Genomic DNA, 20,646 nt, shown 5'->3' with positions numbered 1-20,646 from the left:
TCACATACAACAAAAGGTTCAAATCACATATATGTTTCTAATTGTTTTTTTTTTTTTTTTTACCTCCCCAGTATGTGGGACTTTAACCTCGTCTGCTGGATGCCACATGGCATTATTGTAGTATTTCATTGCACTGATTAAGTTGATTTATGACATAAAAAATCCACAACCAGCTTATAAAATATAAAGTTTATTAGTGAAAAATGGCCACAGGTAACAAGCACCTGGATACTTGTAGTACTTTGTCTTTGAAGCACAGTAACTGGACAGGTACTTATGTAGAGCTTTAATACGAACACTCAAAGCACATTTTACCGCAAGCCTCATTCAACCAATCACGCCCGTTCATACAAGCACTTTTTTCCTGTTGCATACACACCTCTGACATTCACACACTCAGGGGTAGATCGATGCATTGGGATACTTCGACATGCAGACTCGCTCTGCATTCTTAGTTAGTAGAACCTAACTACTGTTAACCAACTGTTAATTCTTATCACAGGATTTGTTAGAATTCAGTTAGCGAGAGAGATTATGGCACTTTAATCCAAATAATCATGTGTTACTAAATTAAGAGGATCCAAAGGGATTAACATTATTGTTACTAAACAGAAGACAGTGTAGATGATTGTACTCTGCAATGTAGAGGTGACTTATTCAGGTGACCCCCCTCTGCCTCTAGCTCTAGCCCACCATGACCCTGAACTGTATGAGAGGTGAAGAAAATGAACTGATGGATGGATGGATATCCTTTGCTAATGTAACATTAAGATGACTGTGAAGCAGTCAGCCTGTGTCCCTCACATGCTAACACCAGAGAAGCTGTTGATTGGCAGTGACATGACTTTGTCCAGATACTTGCTGAGTGGCAGCTCTTGCTCGCTGCCGATGCTGTACCTACACCGAATGGTGCAACCAGGGTCCAAGCATGGAGAGATTTCTATTCTGTAAAAAAACGACGTTGCATGTTAGTTTTTTTTAAAGGGTGAAAGTGGACAAGTAAAAGCAGAAGAAGCATAAAATTACTTTTGGACATCGGTGTATGTCCTGCGAGGGTCTTTGTCCAGACACACGCAGAGTGTTCGTTGCTCCATTGTCCTGATGCTGATGTTTTGAGTTTTGATTTTCTATCATTAACAGATTCAGTTAACGGTTGCCTTCAGATATGGATGTAGCACTTCAACTGCATCAGACATAATGAAATATAACTAGCCAATAATTCAAGGCAGAAGACTTACTGTGTTGCATGCGGGGTTCAGAGAGTCAAAACTCGCAGTCAGGTAACTCTCCCCTAAACAAAAGGAAAAGGATGACTCAGTTTTTTCTCCAAATAATTCTTATCGCACTGAAATAAAGCAAGCGATCAAAAAAACAAATGAACAAAGAAAACCAACAATAAACCTGATGCTGAAGCTGCCGGCTCTGAGGTAATCACCACACGCCAGGTCATAGATGCTTCTCCTTTAACTTCTCGCTTGCTTAAAGTGGCCTGTTGAGAACATGAGTGAGTGTGAGTCTGTGTGCAAGTGTTACAGTGTAATGAGTGTAAAAGGATAAGGGGTGTACCTTTGTGTAGTTGACCGACAGAACCACCCCAAAGAGTTCCATCGATGACTTCTTTTGTCGTACAGAGGGTTCCCCTGTCAAAGACGAGCCAAGTTATGTCGCCATCTGTTACCGTGGTTGCATCAATATCCACACACACATGCACAGAAAGATTCGCACACATACTCTGCTGCCGGTCTTTAAGGTGTCTGAAATCTGGGATGTCGGCCTCCAGGTGGGACACAAACAGCTCCTCCACTGAGGCCAGATCAGAGTTGGAGCGGGTCATCTAAACACAGCATATTTAATCAAATCAAAAACCAGCGTGAACAAACGAATGACAGCACCTACCAGACTCTACACTGAAGTGAGCGCCTCGTTTCAAAGAGAAACTGCTAAACTTAGTTTAGTTAAAGCTGTAACATTTGAATTTGTTTGGAAACAGTGAACGAGCTGGAAAGACATTTGGACTCCCATCTGCCACTTTATTAGGCACGCATGTTCATCTGCCAATTGATGCAACTACGGAATCAAACAATCAGCAACTCAGTGCATTCAGGCATGTAGTAAGGATCAAGTCACATATGTTTATAAAGGCATGTAGGTCAAGACGACGTGCTGAAGTTCAAACTGAGCACCGTGATCTGAGTATTTTAGAAACTGCTGGTCTGCTGGGGTTATCCTAGGGACAGAGGAGAATGGCTAGACTGTTTTGAGCCAATGTGAATGAAATTGTTACTCAAATAGCCACTCTTTACAAACAAAGTATGCAGAAAAGCATCTCTGAACACACAACACATTAAAGCAGATGGGCTGCAGCAGCAGAAGACCACACCGTTCTCTGCTCTTGTCAGCTAAGAACAGGAAACTGAGGCTACAATCAGAATCAGAAGACTTTTAGAATTAGAATGGGTTCACCAAAACTGAACATTATCGTGGATCAACACACCAAAATCTCAGAGGAAGGTTTCCAGCATCTTGTTGAATCTGTGTCGCAAAGAATTAATTCAGCTCAGATGGGAATCAGCAAAATGTAGTAAAGTAGTAAGTAAAATTTATTTATATAGCGCTTTTTGAAACAGGAAGTGTTTTCAAAGTGCTTCACATTGGAATAAAAGCATATCAAATGAAAGAATAAAAATGGTATAAAAAAAGGATTAAAAGCATATCAATCGATACAATAAAACACTATAAATAGGGTATAGTAGCATATCCAATAAAACAGTTTGCAACACATGAATATTACCTAAATGCCTGTCTAAACAGATGTGTTTTCAACTGTTTTTAAAAGTAGCTACAGAGTTGATGGTGCGTAGCGGGTGAGGTAAACTGTTCCATAATGTTGGAGCCAAGGCTTGAAAAGCACGATCCCCATTTGTTTTCAAACGGGGTCCGTGGAATGGTTAGAAGACCACTATCAGTTGATCTAAGGATCCGGTTTGGAGAGTAGGGTTGGAGAAGCTCAGTGATATAAGTGGGGGCCTCACCTTGTAGGGACATGAATGTAAAGTGAGGATTGTAAACTGATATCTATACTTAACCTGAAGCCAGTGCAAGGATTTTAACACAGGGGTGATATGGGAGAATTTATGACTGTGGGATAAAAGCCTTGCTGCGGCATTTTGGACCACTTGGAGGTGATTTAGGGAAGCCTTAGACAGACAAGAAAAGAGTGCATTACAGTAATCTAAACGAGAGGAGATGAAGGCATGGACAAGCATCTCCAATTCGCCTTTGGATACAATAGTCTTGAGTTTGGCAATGTTTCTTAGATGAAAGTACCTAATAAACTGGCCAGTGCATGTCACCAAAAAGCTTGTGAAGTTATTATGAACTGAGATCAACATTTCTTGTACTCTGATTCGGTCCACCTAGTGAATAAAGTGAGACATTTTCTCTCATCTTAGCTCAGATTTGTTCTCCACACACTGTATGAAAAATATTTTATGCTAACACTTGGAAAAAAAACAGTTTCCAAAAATAACACAGCATTTAAATTAGATCAACATGAAATTTGTTACAGTCATAAAAACAACAACAACTAGAAATTGTTGCATAAGTGAATCCCAGAGAGGGGAAAACCGTCAGATGCAAACACGGGCACTGGTTCACTATGTGGTTCAGGAGCTTAAGAATACAATTTGAGAATTTGGGTGTTCCCTCATCTATTATTGGAATAATGAACAAGCCAAGTCAGTTTTGGCTGTGATCTTTGATATTATTACATTAGAAACAGAGAAAATGAACTGAAACTCACTGAAAATGATACAAAGATCCAGATACAAATAAAACTAATGCGAAAAATTATGAAACAAAAGATATGACAGAGGAGGCCTAATAGTAAATGTTTAAGTCCCCATATCAGCAGAAAAACATTTTATTGTCACAACTCCAGCTTTAAGTGAGAATAATAGACATTATTTATTATTATTTTGTTTCTAGCTGAATTTTCTGCTACAGTGTTTGACACATGAAAAGCCAGCCTTGCTCTTTGCCTTCCACATTTGAATGCATGTAAAACACAATATCTATACATGATAGCTCTGCTGTACCTTAACTGAATATACCGGGAGGTTAACTGGCTGTGTCCCACAGCGAAGGTAGTAACACAGGGTGTCCAACAGGTAAAGGCTCAGCTCTGTCGGTTTCCTGGAAACAGAAGGCTGTGCAAAGGGCGGACTGGATTAGATGAACTGCATATAGTTATTATTAATAAGATGTAATTGCTACGGTTGGTTACCAGCTCAGGTAGCGTGGGGATGGCAGCTCCCAGACTGCTAACGTTGACACTGTACCATGGATCCACTCTCTCCAAACAGGACGCCAAAGACAACCTGCTCTCATCCTGTGAGGAGTATTAAGAGTTACGTGGTCCTCTACACTCACACCTGCCTGGCTTTAAATGTGTCTGTGTAACTCACAGGTGAACTCGCTGAAGCCTCTGCATCAGAGACTGGGATGTAGTACAGCTGCAGGTCTAGTTTCTTGGTCAGCATGTTACGTTTGGCCTCTTTCTTGCTGTATGGACATTTTTAGAAAAGTTTATTTAAAAGTGGGCATGCACACACACACATACACACACTCCAGTATTTGGTATCCTCACCGTATGACATAATAAGCCTTGGTGAGCTTTCCCAGGGTGCTATCGTCCCCCAGTACCACCACTCGAGCCGTGTGACTTCGCTCCTCTTTGAGTAGAGGCGAGTTTCCGGTAACATCTTCCTTCATCTTCTCCTTCATCAGACTCAGTTTTTCTGCAGACTTTGAGTTCTTTATGGCATTTCTCCGTTCCCGCAGTGTCTTTTGAGCCATGTAAGGTGGCTGCACTGCGTCGTCTGGGTCCTCTAAGTCTTTCACTATCCCGCTGTCTCTTGAGATCCTTTCTTTGCCATCCTTGATGAAGTTGGAGCCAGAAGTTAGCGCAAAATCTGCCAACAGATTCCCTTAAGGAAAGACAAATTTAACGTCAGTTTCAAGTAAAACTGCAGCCTTCTTGTATGTGTGGTAAGATTATAGATATGAAGCATCAGTTCTTGTTTGTTTGATGGGCTCACATAGCATCTCTTCGTCTGTCCACATGAGGAAGTTCATCTCTGGTAAGGGCACTGTAGTGCTGTACACAGGACCTTGTTCATCATTCATTACATCTGAGAGAAGTGGATAAGAAATATTATTATTATTATCTCCACTTAGAATAACTTGTGTTATAACACACCACACTCAGACCTTTTTCAGAGGCAGCCAAGATGTCTTTGTATATCTGCTGCAGCCCCTTCAGATAATCTGCACGACTGCCGGGACCATGCTGTAAACTCTGCTTCACAGTTTCAACCACATTCTGGAAATATTGCCTGACATCATAGTCCTCTAAAACCTGGAAGAAAAACAATCAGAGGAACTTATCAGATCTTGATGAATAGTTTGATGTGAATAAGGGAACAAAATGACACGAGCACAGTCATGTGCTCACATGCAAAGTTTTGTTTAAATGCTAATTGCATGGAAACAAAAAAGCAAAATATTTCAAATAATCACTTTACAGTATTTTGTTTGAGTCCATGCGTAACGTTTCAGATTTCCGAGGATCACTAAAAATTTTAATCTACTGACAAAGACTGTATATGAATGATGGAAATAACCACCATGGCATAAACCAAAGTTCTGTTTTTGAAACCTGGAAAATGAAACCTGATTTATACATATACACCATTTGAACTAATGGGTGATTAGTTCATGTAGCTTATGTTTATCTTTATATACATAGTAAATAATAAATTTGGGATCATGAAAATGACTGGGATTCGTCCTCTGGGGATCACTACTGTCTCTTTGTCCAAAGCGCCCTCATGGATGTGTTTACCTCAAGAGCTTGAGCCAGTCTGGAGCTTTGGCAGGTCATCTCTAACCCTGTCTGCAGCACATGGAAAAGCATGCTTTTCTCCATAGTCCGTGTGTTTGTGAGCCGGCGTGACACTTCCAAGTATGCTCTAACCGTAGCTTCCAGTGAAACAGAAAACACAGCTGGGTCTGCCAGCACAAACACTCTGGAGGACACAAGCAGGAGACAATAATGTTGCGATATACAGTTGAATCATTCTGATACAGGCCTGGAGGTCTTTCAATATGGCCTGCTTACTTTTCCCTCGCAGCAAAATGCTGACTCTTGATATTTTGCTCTGCGATGACTCTCTTCAGGTACAGAGATCCTGTTGAGGAAATGGTTTGTCTGGTAAGAGTGAGGGCGGATTTTAGTTTGGAGGTCATGCGTGTAAGGATATGTGATACCTGGTGCAGTCATTTCCATCTTGATGCTCCTCAGAGTGTGCAGAGCCACAGCGGAGTATGGCGATGGCAGTATCAGCAGTTTCCCCAAACACTCATACGCTTTGTGATAAAGGCCTTTAGGAATTGTGACACCTGACTGGATATGGAAACACAGAAAAGCCTTTCAGCCTGTATTTGTACATTATTTACAGCTTGTTGCTGTTGCTGCAGTGTTTTCATGAACAATATCATATTTTCAGCTGTGTCTTACCTGAATGACTACATAGTAGAGCGTGTGCAGCACTGGGATGACAGACATGTAGGTTTTTTTCTCATGGAGCTACACCAACCAAAAAAAACAGACAAACAAGAATTCAGTATCTGAATTCATTTTGCACTTTTTAAGCAGAAGTAAAGAAAAGAAAGTCTTTAAATGCATAGCTGAAGCTTTTGCACAACTGCATGCATTTTTAAACTTGATTTTGACTAGACTTGATGAAGGACAAACCTTGGAAACTCTTGTTAGCTTCTTCTCCAGCTTTTGGACCAGAATTGAGATTATTGAAAGGCTGCAGGAAGGATTGACTTCTACCTTCCTTTGGAGGTTCCATACTAGCATTCCTGCACATCAGACACACAGTAGTTTGCTTGCATTGTCTCAAATAAGTGTGGCTATCTATTTTAGAAGCTAAAATAGCTAAATAGGTACATGTGTTCAACTCCTCATTAATGGGAATATCTAATCTGTCAATGTCAACGTGGCAGCAGCTCAAAGGATTTAATTATGTAGACAAGGTCAAGATGACCTGCTGAAGTTCAAATCGAGCATCAGAATGGTTGTTGGTGCCAGTCAGGTACCATGATCTGAGTATTTCAGAAACTGCTGATCATGTGTGTGATTTTCCCACACAACCATCTCAAGAGTTTCCAGAGAATGATCTGAAGAAGAGAAAATATCCAGCGAGCGATGGTTCTCTGGGTGAAAATGCCTTGTTGAGTCCAGAGGTGAGAGATGAAGGGGCTCATTGCTTCAAGCTGATAAAGCCAATGGTGACTCAAATAACCACTAGTTACAGCCGAGGTGAAGAGGATCTCTGAATGCACATATGAATATATTAAACATTGTAGGCAGACAGGGCCCCACCAGCAGGCTGCCACTCCTGTGACCAAAAAACAGGAAACTGAGGCTACAGTACAGTTTGCACAGGACAACAGAAGAATAAAAAAATTGGAAAAATGTTGCCTGGTCCGATTAATCTTAATTTCTGCTGCAACATTTGGGTGATAGGGTCAAAATTTGCATGAAACAACATGAAAGCACGGATCCATCCTGCTTTGCATCAGAGGTTCATGCCGCAGCTGGCCTTCTCACCAGATCTCAGTCAAACAGAGCATCTTTGGGAGAGTCACATCATGGACGTGCAGCCAACAAATCTGCAGCAGCTTGGTGATGTTGTCACGTCAACATACACCAAAAACCTCTGATGAATGTTTCCAGCAGCTTGTTGAATTAATGCAGTTCTGCAGGGAAAAGGAGTCTATCCCAGTATTAGGAACATGTGCCTAATAAAGTGTCCAGTGACTGTATGTGTAATAGATTGTAAACAAAGGGAAGGAAAAAAGGAAGTGATAAGGTAATATATCATAAACTATCACCTTTTTTGAATCTATTTATCATAATTAGTAGGGATGGGTATTGATAAGATTTTAACGATTCCGATTCCATTTTCGATTCGGTTTAACGATTCGATTCTTTATCGATTCTTATTTTTAAAAAGGAGAACACTAAGGTCGATTAGCTTAGAATTTTGTTTTATATCTTCTCTTTGAACAAGATAGAAATTTAGGAGTAACATGGCCTTACAAACCCAACAGTGAGATCTTAAGAGATCCAGCCTATGGCTCTTCAATGGGGTGTCACAGGGTCCCCGGGGAAAATTGTAAATGTAAAATAATAAAATAAATATTCTTCTGTAGCAATAACAAAGTATAACATAAATTATTCTGTAGCAATTACACAAGAATATCCAGTAATGTCCCTGCCTACAATTAAACACATTCACTTACCATCTGCTGTGGCAAATGGCTGCAAGGCTTTTACCACAAACTTAGTCACTGCTCGGTGACATTTGGGCCTGAAAAGAGACGCTACCGGTAGACTGCAGCGACAACTGCCAGCGAGCGCCAGCCAGACTCTGTCTGTCTGTCTCATCATGGTCACCTAAATGCAGCGCACAGTAATGGCAGGTTTTATAATAAAGCAGATCGCGCTAACATAATATGCACTGTTAGTTGATTATTTACCTGCCGCATTAACGGGAGAGGACGTGCAAACCGCTGCTGCTGCTGGGTTGAGATTCATGACTCCGGAGCAGAATTAAAAACACGACATTCATTTAAGTTCATCGCGTGTTTTGTGAGCAAATGTTTTTGCATATTCGTAGTGTTTCCTCCCTTAAATGAAATATCTACTTTGCAAGTATTGCAAGTTGCCCTGTTGTCATCCATTCTGGTAAAGTATAACCAAACTTTTCAGCGTTTGAGCCGCTTAGGCGCCGTGTTTCCTGCCAGGTAAGCTCCGACGCGCCGCAACGTGGTGACGTCATTCGGGGCGACTGGAATCGATAAGGGAATCGTTTGCAAAAATGGCAAACGATTCCAAGGAATTGAAACAGTGGGAACCGGTTCTCAACAAGAACCGGTTTTCGATACCCATCCCTAATAATTAGTAATTAAACAACACTGTTAAAATGATCGCCTGTGTTGATGCAAACTATCTGCTAACGGAAGCGTCTGTTTTACTAGACAAACACGTTTCTCAGCAATGATGACGAGTTTTTAATAATCCACTATGTTGCTCTTCGACTTCAGACTTTGATTTCAGCGCACGTACAGTATATACTTTCAGTAGTGGGTACCTTTGCGGGAACAGCTCTCGCTCTTCATCTCTTTGAAAAGAGTCTGGACATCATCATACAAGCTGGAGTCCAAAGTGGAGGAGAGGTCCTCTTTAGCTGTTAAAACACACACACACACACACACACACACACACACACACACACACACACACACACACACACACACACACACACACACACACACACACACACACATTTTGTTTGCATTCTCTAGACTCCGAAACTGCAGCTTTTACTAGAGAAACGAGAATGCCCATGAGGAAATGAAAACTCTCACCTGTGGGATCGACCATCCTTTCCACTCTTCAGAGTTTTTGAAGGGTTAATTTTAGCACAGCTGATTCAAACCAGAATAAACCACAAAAAGCCCTCTCCTCTGAGGACAGAGTTCAGCACTAGTCCCCAACAGCCCAGCAACCGACACGACAAAAATTGAACTGGTACAAATACCTGATACCCTGCAGTGAAAGGTAAGTGCACTTCTGCTTTGTTGTCCGATGACTGGCTCAGCTATAAATACATCGCATCGCGCAAAGCATTGTTACTTTCACTCCTGCTCTCTGTGCAGCCTGCATTTCTCCACAGCTTACTACAGACGCTTCTGTCCGAGCGAGCGAGTGTTTTCAAGTAAGTATGAACTGCTTCCTGTTACTGACATAATGCCATGATGATCATCACATTACTATCTTAAGTATGCTCGGCAGGGGATGATTAACTTATTGGAGGAAATAAAATTCTGGAACAAAACGTCACTATCCAAACACAGATGAGTGTAGTCTTTATTTCAGTTGGATGAGCTACAAAAACCAAATGAAATGCAAATGCTCATGGATTTTTAAAAAACCAACAAAACATGAAAATAAATAGCTTAGTTTATTACACAACATTATTGACTTGAAAATGTACATATTAGTACTCAAGTAATCAGTTTTCAAATTACCCACAGCAGACCCCCCCCCCCCAGCACAAACAGTGCTGGTAAGACAAGAACCTGTAAAATCCCCCAACATGCCGATAAGTACACCCACATTCCTCAGTATGCAGTGAGCGCGCCAGTGTGTCAGAAGAAAAAGACGCGTACACTTCCTCATCAACAGGGCGGCACACCTTAACCTCAATTGCGGCGCACACCTGAAAAAATGTCACCCTTTGTCAGTCTGTTTATTTTTCACCAGCTGTGCAGTGTCGATGCCCTCAAACATCCCAGGATTAGAAAGACTCCCACAGTTTTCTTCTTCTTCACTGCGGCACCGAGCCCGTCATGCATACGAGGACGAGAAAGAGGTGATGGGGAGGCAGAGCATAGAGCAGTAGGACGGATGCAGAGGCTGAACTTGGCCCAGCAGCGGCTTGTAGGTCCTCCAGTCCAAACCGCTTCCGGGTTTACAGCACGGAGACACCTCACACCTGCGGGCGAGACAGAGCAACACTGCATTAGACTCTGAGACGCTGAGGTTGTGATTCACATTTGGAGAAAAAGGAGACACAAGAAAGAAATTTGCCCCCCATCTCTATCCTTTTCTCTCAATGCATTTAACAGATTATATAAAACAGAAAATAACAACATGTATGGCATATTTGTATGTAGCTGTGCAATGGTGCTGAGTGCAAAGACGTCGGAATTAATTCTGGAATAAATCAGGGACGGTGACCTAATTACTATATATACAGCATATACATAAGGACATCATATATATAGTATATAGGCACTGACAACAACACAATATAACATATACAGCACGCTTTGGTTCAGCTTTGTTCAGTTGATATTTAAATAGTTTAAATAGAGGATATTAAGTGCTGTTGATTTATTGTGCTTCATAATTGGGGCTAAAGATTGTGAAAAGATGCTTGAAACGCTTGTGTGTTGGCATGTCATGCAAAATGTCCTTAAGGTTTTGTTGTGCTACAGTCATGCACAAATTCAACAGTGCAGCAGCTCATCTGGTGTCCTTCCTTATGAAGAAGATCTGGAAAATGCTTTAAAAATGAGCCAATTAGTCCTGTTGCGTAAAGTGGGTCTTGGGAATTTTTTTCATACTTTGTTAACAGAAAAGAAAGGTCATAAAGAAACTGTTATAAATCCACCAGCTTTGGGCTTTTTATCTAAGGTTTTTGTGGAAGTCTGGTAAAAATTACTAATTGTATTTTTTGTTATCAATTTATGCTCCAAACCTTTATTATAAGTTAAAGTATTTTGAAGTTTGGTGAGAGTGTTTTCTTTGTGTATGGGTCCCAAGAAAGAGGGCAAATGAAAGACTGAGCTAATATGTTTTTCAAGTTATAAATATGAAAGATCAACAGCTCAACATCTGTCCACATCTTCTACTTGTAACAGTGTAATTTTAACACGTTGCATTGATCCTTTCATGTAAGTCACGCATCAGAGTAGATTTATTTTCCAAAGCTGCAGGAGGAATTCTTTCTGCCACCAAAGTCAGAGGTGATGCTTCGTTTTTTACCTGGTGACACTTTGAATAAACTTCTTCTCATCCTGATCCAAACACACAGCAAACGTCGTCCCGGGATCTCTCCCGTTCACCTGCATCTTGTCCACCTTCACTTCTGAGACTGAGATGTGCTGCCGGAGGGAGAAGAAGTGTGAGGAAGAGAAGGGGATTGTTTCAAAGGGAGAGCGAGCACGTGATCACATTTAATATCGCCCTCACCTGTTTGTAGCCCTTTTTGGACTTGGAGCACTGCCTCTTCAGGACTTCGGTCATTGTGAGCTGCAGGCTCTCTGCTGAATCTGCACAGGCAATATTTGATTATCTTAACTTACAACAAAGCATAGGTAAGACAAAGAAAAAACTAAAGAAGAAGTGGGAATCACACGCACCGAGCTGCTGAGGTGTCCTCCACTGTTTGTGAAGATTAATCGATGTGCACATGATTTCTTTATTGATCCACTGGCTCCTCCCACTGATTGCCACCTGTTGCCGAGTCACAGATTAAGGAAATATGCCAGGCTGTGAATTTAAACATCATCTTATTGCTTGTGTTGCAGGAAACGAGTGTGTGGGAACAATACCTTGTTGTACGCAAGGCTTAGTGTTAGAGGGACAGCCTCTCGTTCTTCATCAATGCCAAACCTTTTGCTGGCAGCACCTTCAGAAAGAACATAAGGCAAAATTAGACGTGCATGTGCAAAAGTGTGTGTTTGCCTGAATGGTGTCGCTGCTGTCTGATTACAGACATCACAGAGTGATTTCAGAGTGTGACTCACCCATGGCCTTCACAGCTCTGGTTCCAGCCGTGTGTCCGAGCTCCAGAGACTGAATAAACACTTCTCTTCTCCTCTCTCCTCCAACCAGGGTGAGCTGTGCAGAGGAAGGAAGTATTCATGGTTATTGTGTCCTGTGCATGTCTGTGTGTGTGTGTGTGTGTGCACATGAATCTGCTCTGACCTCAACCTGGTAGAGCTGTACCAGAACAGGCTGGTCTGCATGTCTGCAGTAATAAAGCACCAAATCAGCCAGCAGGGGAAGCTGCTCCGTGCCGCCGTTGCTGTGCGAGACGCTGTCATCCTTAGAGGCCGCCTGAGTCATTTAAAAAAACAAAACAAACTATGTTGTTATGTTGGCAGCATGTGCATTAAAATAGCTTTGCCCAACTCGCACCTGGTATGAGGTGTAAATAAGAAGAACTGAAAAGGTCGCTATTTTCAAGATGAACTTCACAAAACTGACTCAGCTCATGAGGTGTTTTCAGGTCTCCAAAAAGTCCTCCACACATGGAAAAACTGAGAGATTTACTATAAAGTCAGATTAACATCATCACTATGATCTCCAGCCATTTCATTGCTCCTTTCATATAGCAAGTGCCTCACATAACACCTCAAAGGATGAGTCCAAAATGAGGCCTTTTTTACTTTTAGTGCTAGCTTGCTGTAAGAAAAAACAAAACAAAACAGGGACACTGGATTCTTTATTCCCTGTGATTCAACTTCATCACTTAAGGACAGTGATTGGAAAAACATCATTAACTTTTATAGACTTCTACTGTGTGAGGTGATGGTGACTGAGTAAAATATACCTGAGAGAGCACGTCAGAGGACAAGCTGAGCAGACTGAGGACATTTCGCTCATACCAGGGATCCATTATACCCAGCATGTGAGCTATATCTGTTGTACAGTCGTCCACTGCAAGGCCATTTGAGTCCTGTATGAAAAGTAAGGTTGTCTGTTCAATTATATTAATGACATTTCATTATCCAAACTGTTTGCACGCCTATAAAAACATGGGCGACAAATCTGCAGCAACTGTTTGATGCTATCAAGTCAATATAGACCAAAATCTCTAAAAGTAGTAGCTGTTAACTCAGTACTAGCAAGGTGGACCTAATAAACTGGCCGTTGAGTGTATGTATCAGTTTTAAGTTTATAACGAGAAAACTTCAGAAATGGCAGGTTGTTAAAAAATGTCTACAAAATCACATTAATGCTAACTGAACAACTAGTGCTTTGGGTAATGTTCAGAAATAGTGTCAACCACTTATAAAGGAACAGTCTGATGAAATAGTTCTAATTACCAGCAGGGGGCGACTCCTCTCTACCAGACCTTTTAGAAGTCTATGAGAAAGTCACTTTTCGCCTCCCTTCATTAATCATGTCAAAATATCATTTGTTGAAGTTTTATTTAAAGCAACGCAGTATCAGATTTGACATGAATCTATTTAAAAAGAAGCTGATTGTGTGATGATTTTGAAGTGTTGCTATGAAGTTGTTACCAAGTTGGTTTTGTAAAGTTGAGTAAAAACAAACAAACAAACAACAAGCTGACAACAGGCAAAACGCTCAGATAAAGGTATCGAAACAGAACTAAAATAAATGTAATTGCTACATCCATGTTTTATCTACAGTCTATATATTTGACATCTAAATTCTGGAGAGAAAGTGAATTTATTATGAACAATGAAAAGACGTTTTTTTCGGAGCCAGGGACAAAAAGTACTCATTTATAGCTGATCAATGAAATTAAAAGTTGTTTTAAGAATTACTCTTTAAAAGTGGTGCTGTCCTATTTATGAACGTATGGAGATAAAAGACGGGATGAACTGAGATGCAGAGGTGGCAGATGTTCTCACCGCAGAGGTAGTGGTTTTGGTTAAACCTCCTATCCGCTCCTCAGTTGGTGTGTGCCCTCCTCCAGGACTTCCACTTCGTCTTTTGGTGGGAACAAAGTAAAACTGCAGCTTACACACCTTGGTGAGCTGGGGACATTTGCTCTCTTTCTGATGCAGGTCGCTGTAGGCTCTGGCCAGCCTTCCAGCCTCTCTGTCACCTCCAAACACCACCACCTTGACGAGGGTAGGTGCTTCTACCAGATCCTCCTCGTTGCAACTCAGGATCGGCCTCCTGCGGACGCACAAATGCTTTTGGGGGGAAAGAGGATCCAAGGGAGGAGGGGACTCATGAAGGGGATGAACCTTGGAGTGTTTGAGCTGTGACTGAGTTCTTTGAAAGTCTTTGTGGTAGGCCATGCTCTGGACACGGCGGCAAACCCTAGGGCTGCGAGGGGTCTTAAAAAGCAAGGAGAAGCCTAGGAGGGATCTGGACTTCTTCTTGGGTTTCTTTCTAGGTTTGGTCTGGCTGTCTTGTCTTTCCTCTATGTCCTCCTGTGTTGTCTCCTCGCCCGACTCCACACCCGATGAGCCAGAAGGCACAGACCAGCTGGAAGACAGAGAGTAGCCAGAGTCCCTGGAAGACGAGGACGCGGTGGAGATGCGATGACTTTGAAACTCAGGATCATCTTTGTTTCCTTCCAGTTCGTCTTCCTCATCGAAGCTGGTGTCGTTATTGTCGTCATCGTCAAGTCCGGTTTTAAGGAAACAGTCTGACAAATCCATGTCATTCTGAGCTCCAAGAATGTGTTTCAGAACATCTGCAGTGATGCAAAGAGCAGGATTAGTGTGGGATAAAAGCAATCCTGTAGCTCAGTTAAAGGAAGTTTTAGTTATAAATCTGTTTAAACTGAGCTTGTTACCAAAGTTATCATTTTCCCAGTGGCATTTGTGGCATTTGGGGAAGGGCAGCGTGAAAATGTCAACAGCTCCTGATGAGAAGAGGAAATACTGAGATTAAAGTTTTCATATATAGTGCTTTCATGTTATTTCATGTTATTCCCTGACCTACCCATGTCTGTGCCTTCATCGGCACGAGCAGGTACAGTAAGGCTTTCTTTGAGCCTCTCCATGCTTTGGAGTATTCCCTCTCTCGCTGATCTGAGATCTGCTGCAGAGGCTGCCATCTCCATGCTTTCCGTCAGTGACTGCAGAATCTGGTCAAGCTCCTCAGGCTGCTTACTCTGAAAGAAACATTTAAAAAAAAAACAAACAAAGAAAAAACTTTAAGAGGAAAAAAATTGTGAAAAATATTTAGATGTTTACAGCTTGCAACTAGGGATGTAGTTCTCCTGTAATACAGTAAAATTACAATATAATAATATTTACCTACAAATAAAGGTGGGGTAATCTAGAATAAGGGGGGGGCAAGTCAGATTTTCACAAGAAGCAAAGAAATAATTATACCGTAAGCAAATTTAAGTAATTGATTTTAAGTAATGTGCAATTTCTTGGTAATTGTGCAGAAGAAAAAAATAATATTTCCTCATGTTACATTGTAATTACACTGTACTTATTTTAGAGAAGCCCTGTGCCTTTGAAAAGTATACTTGCATTAGAAAGTGTTACCAAAACAGTCAGTGGGGAGTCACCTGCAGGGCTTTGTGGAGTTCCTGTAGGTCATGTTTGGTACCCAGAGCTGCCTGAAAGCTGTGCAGGATCAGAGTGATGGTCACGTCTCTGCTGCAGTGCTGGGAGACACTCAGCTGCTCGGAGACAGACTGCACCTCTGTTGGAACATCGTCGTCTGGACTCACCAGCAGTACCGTGCTGCATACATTAACGCCCACAAACACGCACGCAGATGTTTAATGTGCACAGAAATAGCAGCAATGTTTAGCTCATTTAAAAGATATTTTTAATATTTTCACTCACATTCTGTAATCACTACATTTTTCATGGACTTACATGGTTTTAGAGCAGCGAATCTCATGGGAAATACCCTGCTCCGTCCTTACCAGTCTTTGAAATGAAATACCTACAGCAAACAAATAGGAGAAAGGTCAAATACATGGATCTATAGTATGAATGCATGAGGTTTTGTCAGGAAAACACTGCCTCCATGTGGTCACATGGTAATTAACCAAACCAGTGATTTCTATATTTTCATGTGTCAACACGACTCCACCAAATGAACTCTATTAGACTTTCATTCTCAACAGCAGTCAGTCACTGAGTGGATTCATATTAGGTGGCACTTAATTCTACTGGTGAAAGTTTCTACTATTACCAACAGAATTAACCTCCATTTAGGATTGTTTGGTCAAGTCTGATTACCTGATTAACCAAGTCTTATTAACACTGATCAGTAGCTTTGAGTTAACTCTAAACTATCTGTTAGCTGCTTTGTTTTGAACTCAGTTGGCTTCCTCCTTCTCTGATTAAAGGATACAACCTTCTTCTTCTTTCTATTAAACTGGCTTTGCTGCCAATGACGCTCACTATTATTGAATAAACACTTAGCTAGTAGTAACTACTGGTGGTATCTATTGTTATATCTTTCATATTTCACTGCTGTGCATATTAGTTTCATTGCAACCTGGTGCTCGGAGCTCCTGCTGGATGACATTTAGCAGACGTTTAGCAGCAGAACTGCAGGGCTCGGGCCAGGACAGGAAACCATGGAACAACAGGTTGGCGTCCTGCAGCACGCCACAGTCTGCTGGCAAGTAAGGAGCCTGCAAGAGTGAGTAAGTGTTAATGTAAGTTCCACAAATGTTTTTACTGTGCAGCTGATAATGGGAGGATTCCTTCTCATTTCTGTCCTGATCAGTAAATAATAACTCACTCTCAGGAGGGTGGAAGAGAACAAGAGCGAGAGCGGCACCACCAGCTCATACTGACACTGCTCCAGCACCTGTAGAGGAAGAAGAAACTTGAATTGAAACCACCGCCTTTCCTCCTATAGCAATAAAAAGCGCAGAAATTGATGTTGGTGTTTTGGCTTTTCACCTCCTTTGTTTTCCTCAGTATTTGCTGTAGAAGGATGAGGAAGTTGTGGGGATCTCTCTTCACAAGTTCCTCCAAAGACCAGCGATTGATGCACAGTCCGGCTAGTCAGGGCAGAAAGAAATTTATAAAAAAAACCTGAACTGAGCTGCGTATTTCTCCTTTTAGGTTTCAGTCTGATGGCAATCAGTAAACAGTCTGTTCAGGTACTCGGCTTCTAGTAGAAAGATGCTTGAAAATGATGACGCCACTTTCACTTGCTGCCTGTTTTTGAATGAAGGGTTTTTAGTTAGAAATTTAAAAAAAGGATCTTGCATAACCGGATACTTGCTCATTCTATGTGTCACCACTTTCAATTCCCATTTTTCTCTGATAGCTCCCAGTTCATTGAGGGTATAAGTCTGATTCCATTATTATTTGGAAAAGGCTATTTTAAATAATTTTACAGTTTTTCCATCAGTAGTTTTAACATGTCTTTTTTCCCCCCTCATAGTGGTTTGTTAGGCTGATGATATCATTTTCTGGAGTGTTACCATTAAAAGCAGCTTTGCTTTTGAATCCTACCTTTCCAGAGCTGTGTGTCAGGAGTGTCGACACCCAGGTGACTGAGGCAGCGCTCGAGGACATGCTGGATTCGATCCTCGGTGCACGAGCTCTGATCCAGCGTCTGCATCGTCTTCTACTCAGGCATCCACAGACAAATAGAAATAAAAGCTAAATTACACCCTTTGATGCTTTGGTCTCCTTTGGTCTCTGGTCTCTTCAGTCACTCAGACTTCCCACTGATGGTGCTGGCCACACTTTACAATCATTGTTTATCCCTTTCCAGACCAACACTTGCTCTCACAAGCAAACAGCAAGTGTCCAACCGGTGTCCACAGCAGGGTAAAAAAACACAGCAGACTGGCACTTCCTAGTAATGCCAGTGAGTCACAGACTGTGGGAGTGGACCGGAGATGAGCTGGTGGAAAACAGCTCAACGACTTCTACTTTTTCATTCTTAAAATCAGCTGGTGACACCACATTCATGTGACTCACAAGCAAGTTGGAAATGACTTATAAAAGGACAACTTCCTATTTGAGCCTCTTTAGTCCTAAATCAAGCAAATGTGTGACTTTGAAGTAAAAACGGTCGCACAAGAAAAAAGAATTGCTGGAATTCACTTACATGCACCTGTGGTTTGGGCGTTTACACATTTAGCTGCAATAAAAAGCGCACAGTGAAGTAGGTAGCAGCATGAGCAGATTCCCCTGAGACATGGTTTGCTGCAGTGTTTACTTAAACTCAAATTACGCCCTTTGACATGGATGAGAAGGAATATTTCCCCTGGTACTTTTTCTAAGGACGCTGTAACTGGAAAAATGAGCTAATCTCAACTAATCAAAACAGGAAAAGGCCCCTCTGAGGCACACAGTGTAAATTAAACGGGACCTCTTGTGTCATTTATATATATTGTGGATGCTCATATTAAGCATGCCTAATGAAAAAATGTGAGCAAAACGTTTCAAGGCTCCAGACTGCTCCAAACATGTGTTTTCCAGCACCTTTTTTCTTCTCCTGGCTTCATATGATGTCACTGAGAGTGGATATCCCTTATATGGTTGTCTCAGGCGCAACAGCCCCGCCCACCTGCTGTCCAAACTTGTTTACGAGAGGCAGTCAATGAGAAGACAGTTAGCTTAAAGGAAGGGGAAGAAGTGTAACAACAGCTTGTTTTAGACAGTAGGCCCAGTGTAAAATATGTAAGCATTATTTTGAATAGCGAATTATCCAAAGAGTTCAGCAACAACCAAAAATATGTAGCTTGAAATGCGCATAGAGAGTCCCGTTGAAACTTTAAAAAAAAAATGGAACTACTTTCTTTAGACATGGGTAGACATGCTGAGCGTGCACAGTATTGCAACATAGTGGTGACGCCGAACTTTTATTTTTTTAAGGGGCCTGCTGCCACGGTCAGATGAACTCAGCTAACCTTTCACCAACATCACCAGTCTAATGAGATGTTTCAGCCACATATCCCTTACCTTCAGCTGCCTACAGTATTTCTTATAGGTAATGATTTCAAACTTTGTGTAATGTGTTTGCGTACATGAAGACACACACAAACACAGAGACACACATCCTCTACTTGGAAACGACCGTAACAGAGGATACAGAAAAACAGGAATTAAAGCGGAACATGCAACAAGTCACTGACACAGACAATGACTTTTAGTCACGCTGTGGCTTCACAGTTGTAGTTCAAGCTTAAAATCTAAAGCTGCAGGGCACGAAATAACTACATCTGCATGCAGCATAGCACATGACCAACAAGGATATGCTGGAAGTATTTGTTTGCAGCAGCTACCTGGCATATCCCGTAGCAGCGAGCAAGTCCATCAATTGTCCACTGAGGAAGCAGGTGTTAATCCATTGTACGCTGTCAGGCTATATTGTTCAGGCCTGCCATGTAAACATGACGTGCCACAATGCAAAATAATACCATTATTTGATGGGAACTTGACACAATAGGGTTGCTGCACTTTAAGCCAATCAAATGTATTTTTATGGCGTGAAAGCCCAGTTACATCAACATCAGCTTTCAACAAAAGAAGAGGAACAGGAAATCTGCAGAGGCTGAATTAAAGTTTGCAGTTAGGTCTCTTATAAGCTGGGTGATAGATGCTTGTTCCAAAACGAGGTATCAGATATGCGCTACAGCCAGCCTGATACGAGCAGAGATGCATTGCAAGTTGATGCTTAAATGTTTTTAATACGCATAAAATAAGAGACAACCAGCAAAGCGAGATAAATCTTACCAGTGAGCACTGTAATCTGTGTCCTAGATCATCCCAGATGTACCACAACTGAGAAACGCCAACGAAGGGAAACAATACAGAGACCACATCCTCCTGTGTTGGTGCTTTTCAAAAATAGACCCTCCAACTGCACAGCTAAGAGAGCATGTGCTGCAAAACAGGAACTCGATGAGTCTTTATGCTGAAGTAGTTTACACAAGACATTGTGCTGAAGCAGTAGGAGGAGTCTTTTTGAAGACAGACCTCATTTGACTGAAGTTGTTCACAACATTGTGTCATAAAAGTCTAGACTAATGTGATCAAATGTGTCAGTCCCCAGAGATAAGGTGATAAAAACTGGGGTTCTTAGTCCTTTACATAGAGAAGTTTCATATTAATTTCTGAACACAGACTCCACAGTGCGCCAAAGCCTCTTTTGATGGCCTATGTGAGTGTAAGCAGTGCACACACAGCAGTTTGGAAAGCTGTTTTAGGTAGTAAGTGGTAGCGAGTGGCCAGTTTGAAGAGTCTCTGGTAAATGAAAGGACCAGTCAGTTTTCTGATGACACC

The 20,646-nt window shown here is 41.6% G+C and overlaps 2 protein-coding genes and 1 long non-coding RNA gene across 5 annotated transcripts; 1 reads left to right on the top strand and 2 right to left on the bottom strand.

Annotated features, from left to right (window-relative positions):
• Positions 1-174: 174 nt before the first annotated feature.
• Positions 175-9,806, bottom strand: pik3r6b (phosphoinositide-3-kinase, regulatory subunit 6b). Of its 3 annotated transcripts, XM_039611626.1 has the most exons (19): positions 9,505-9,806; positions 9,228-9,323; positions 6,818-6,930; positions 6,581-6,649; positions 6,331-6,466; positions 6,182-6,251; positions 5,906-6,089; positions 5,272-5,419; positions 5,100-5,192; positions 4,649-4,988; positions 4,467-4,563; positions 4,286-4,390; positions 4,098-4,208; positions 1,732-1,834; positions 1,567-1,640; positions 1,402-1,489; positions 1,239-1,291; positions 1,027-1,127; positions 175-945 (listed from the first exon to the last, which is right to left on the bottom strand). In XM_039611626.1, the coding sequence occupies exons 1-19, from the start codon at positions 9,518-9,520 to the stop codon at positions 801-803; spliced, it is 2,142 nt and encodes a 713-aa protein (XP_039467560.1). In that variant the 5' UTR covers positions 9,521-9,806; the 3' UTR covers positions 175-800. The 3 variants fall into 3 exon arrangements, with proteins under 3 accessions (XP_039467560.1, XP_039467561.1, XP_031604233.2); XM_039611627.1 differs by lacking the exons at positions 9,228-9,323; positions 9,505-9,806 and adding an exon at positions 8,377-8,410; XM_031748373.2 differs by lacking the exons at positions 6,818-6,930; positions 9,505-9,806 and having other exon boundaries at positions 9,228-9,290.
• On the top strand, positions 9,605-10,517 carry LOC120440050. The gene is made up of 3 exons (XR_005612922.1): positions 9,605-9,697; positions 9,796-9,854; positions 10,403-10,517. It is a non-coding gene; the product is annotated as an uncharacterized LOC120440050 (long non-coding RNA).
• LOC116326925 (phosphoinositide 3-kinase regulatory subunit 5-like) lies at positions 9,983-20,231 on the bottom strand. The gene is made up of 18 exons (XM_031748369.2): positions 20,098-20,231; positions 17,863-17,977; positions 17,302-17,402; positions 17,138-17,206; positions 16,889-17,027; positions 16,258-16,327; positions 15,942-16,119; positions 15,362-15,533; positions 15,213-15,281; positions 14,314-15,110; positions 13,263-13,388; positions 12,635-12,766; positions 12,454-12,547; positions 12,259-12,335; positions 12,067-12,160; positions 11,897-11,976; positions 11,690-11,808; positions 9,983-10,634 (listed from the first exon to the last, which is right to left on the bottom strand). Exons 2-18 carry the CDS (start codon positions 17,969-17,971, stop codon positions 10,487-10,489), a joined length of 2,574 nt encoding a protein of 857 aa, XP_031604229.2. The 5' UTR covers positions 17,972-17,977; positions 20,098-20,231; the 3' UTR covers positions 9,983-10,486.
• Between the last annotated feature and the right edge of the window lie 415 nt (positions 20,232-20,646).

This window comes from Oreochromis aureus, linkage group 4 (genome assembly GCF_013358895.1).
Source record: "Oreochromis aureus strain Israel breed Guangdong linkage group 4, ZZ_aureus, whole genome shotgun sequence".
NCBI classification, from domain to species: domain Eukaryota; kingdom Metazoa; phylum Chordata; class Actinopteri; order Cichliformes; family Cichlidae; genus Oreochromis; species Oreochromis aureus.
The sequence above is the reverse complement of the archived record's forward strand: the minus strand, read 5'-3'. Positions and strand labels throughout refer to the sequence as shown.

Coding starts and splice junctions, on each gene's coding strand:
- pik3r6b (XM_039611626.1), bottom strand. Junction 1,292..1,401: donor GCCGGCAGCTTCAGCATCAG/GTTTATTGTTGG, acceptor CCTTTTGTTTAG/GGGAGAGTTACCTGACTGCG. Junction 1,128..1,238: donor TGAACCCCGCATGCAACACA/GTAAGTCTTCTG, acceptor TGTTAATGATAG/AAAATCAAAACTCAAAACAT.
- LOC116326925 (XM_031748369.2), bottom strand. CDS start 17,971: ATGCAGACGCTGGATCAGAGCTCGTGCACCGAGGATCGAATCCAGCAT. Junction 17,403..17,862: donor TGACACACAGCTCTGGAAAG/GTAGGATTCAAA, acceptor TGCCCTGACTAG/CCGGACTGTGCATCAATCGC. Junction 17,028..17,137: donor TCTCTTCCACCCTCCTGAGA/GTGAGTTATTAT, acceptor TCACTCTTGCAG/GCTCCTTACTTGCCAGCAGA.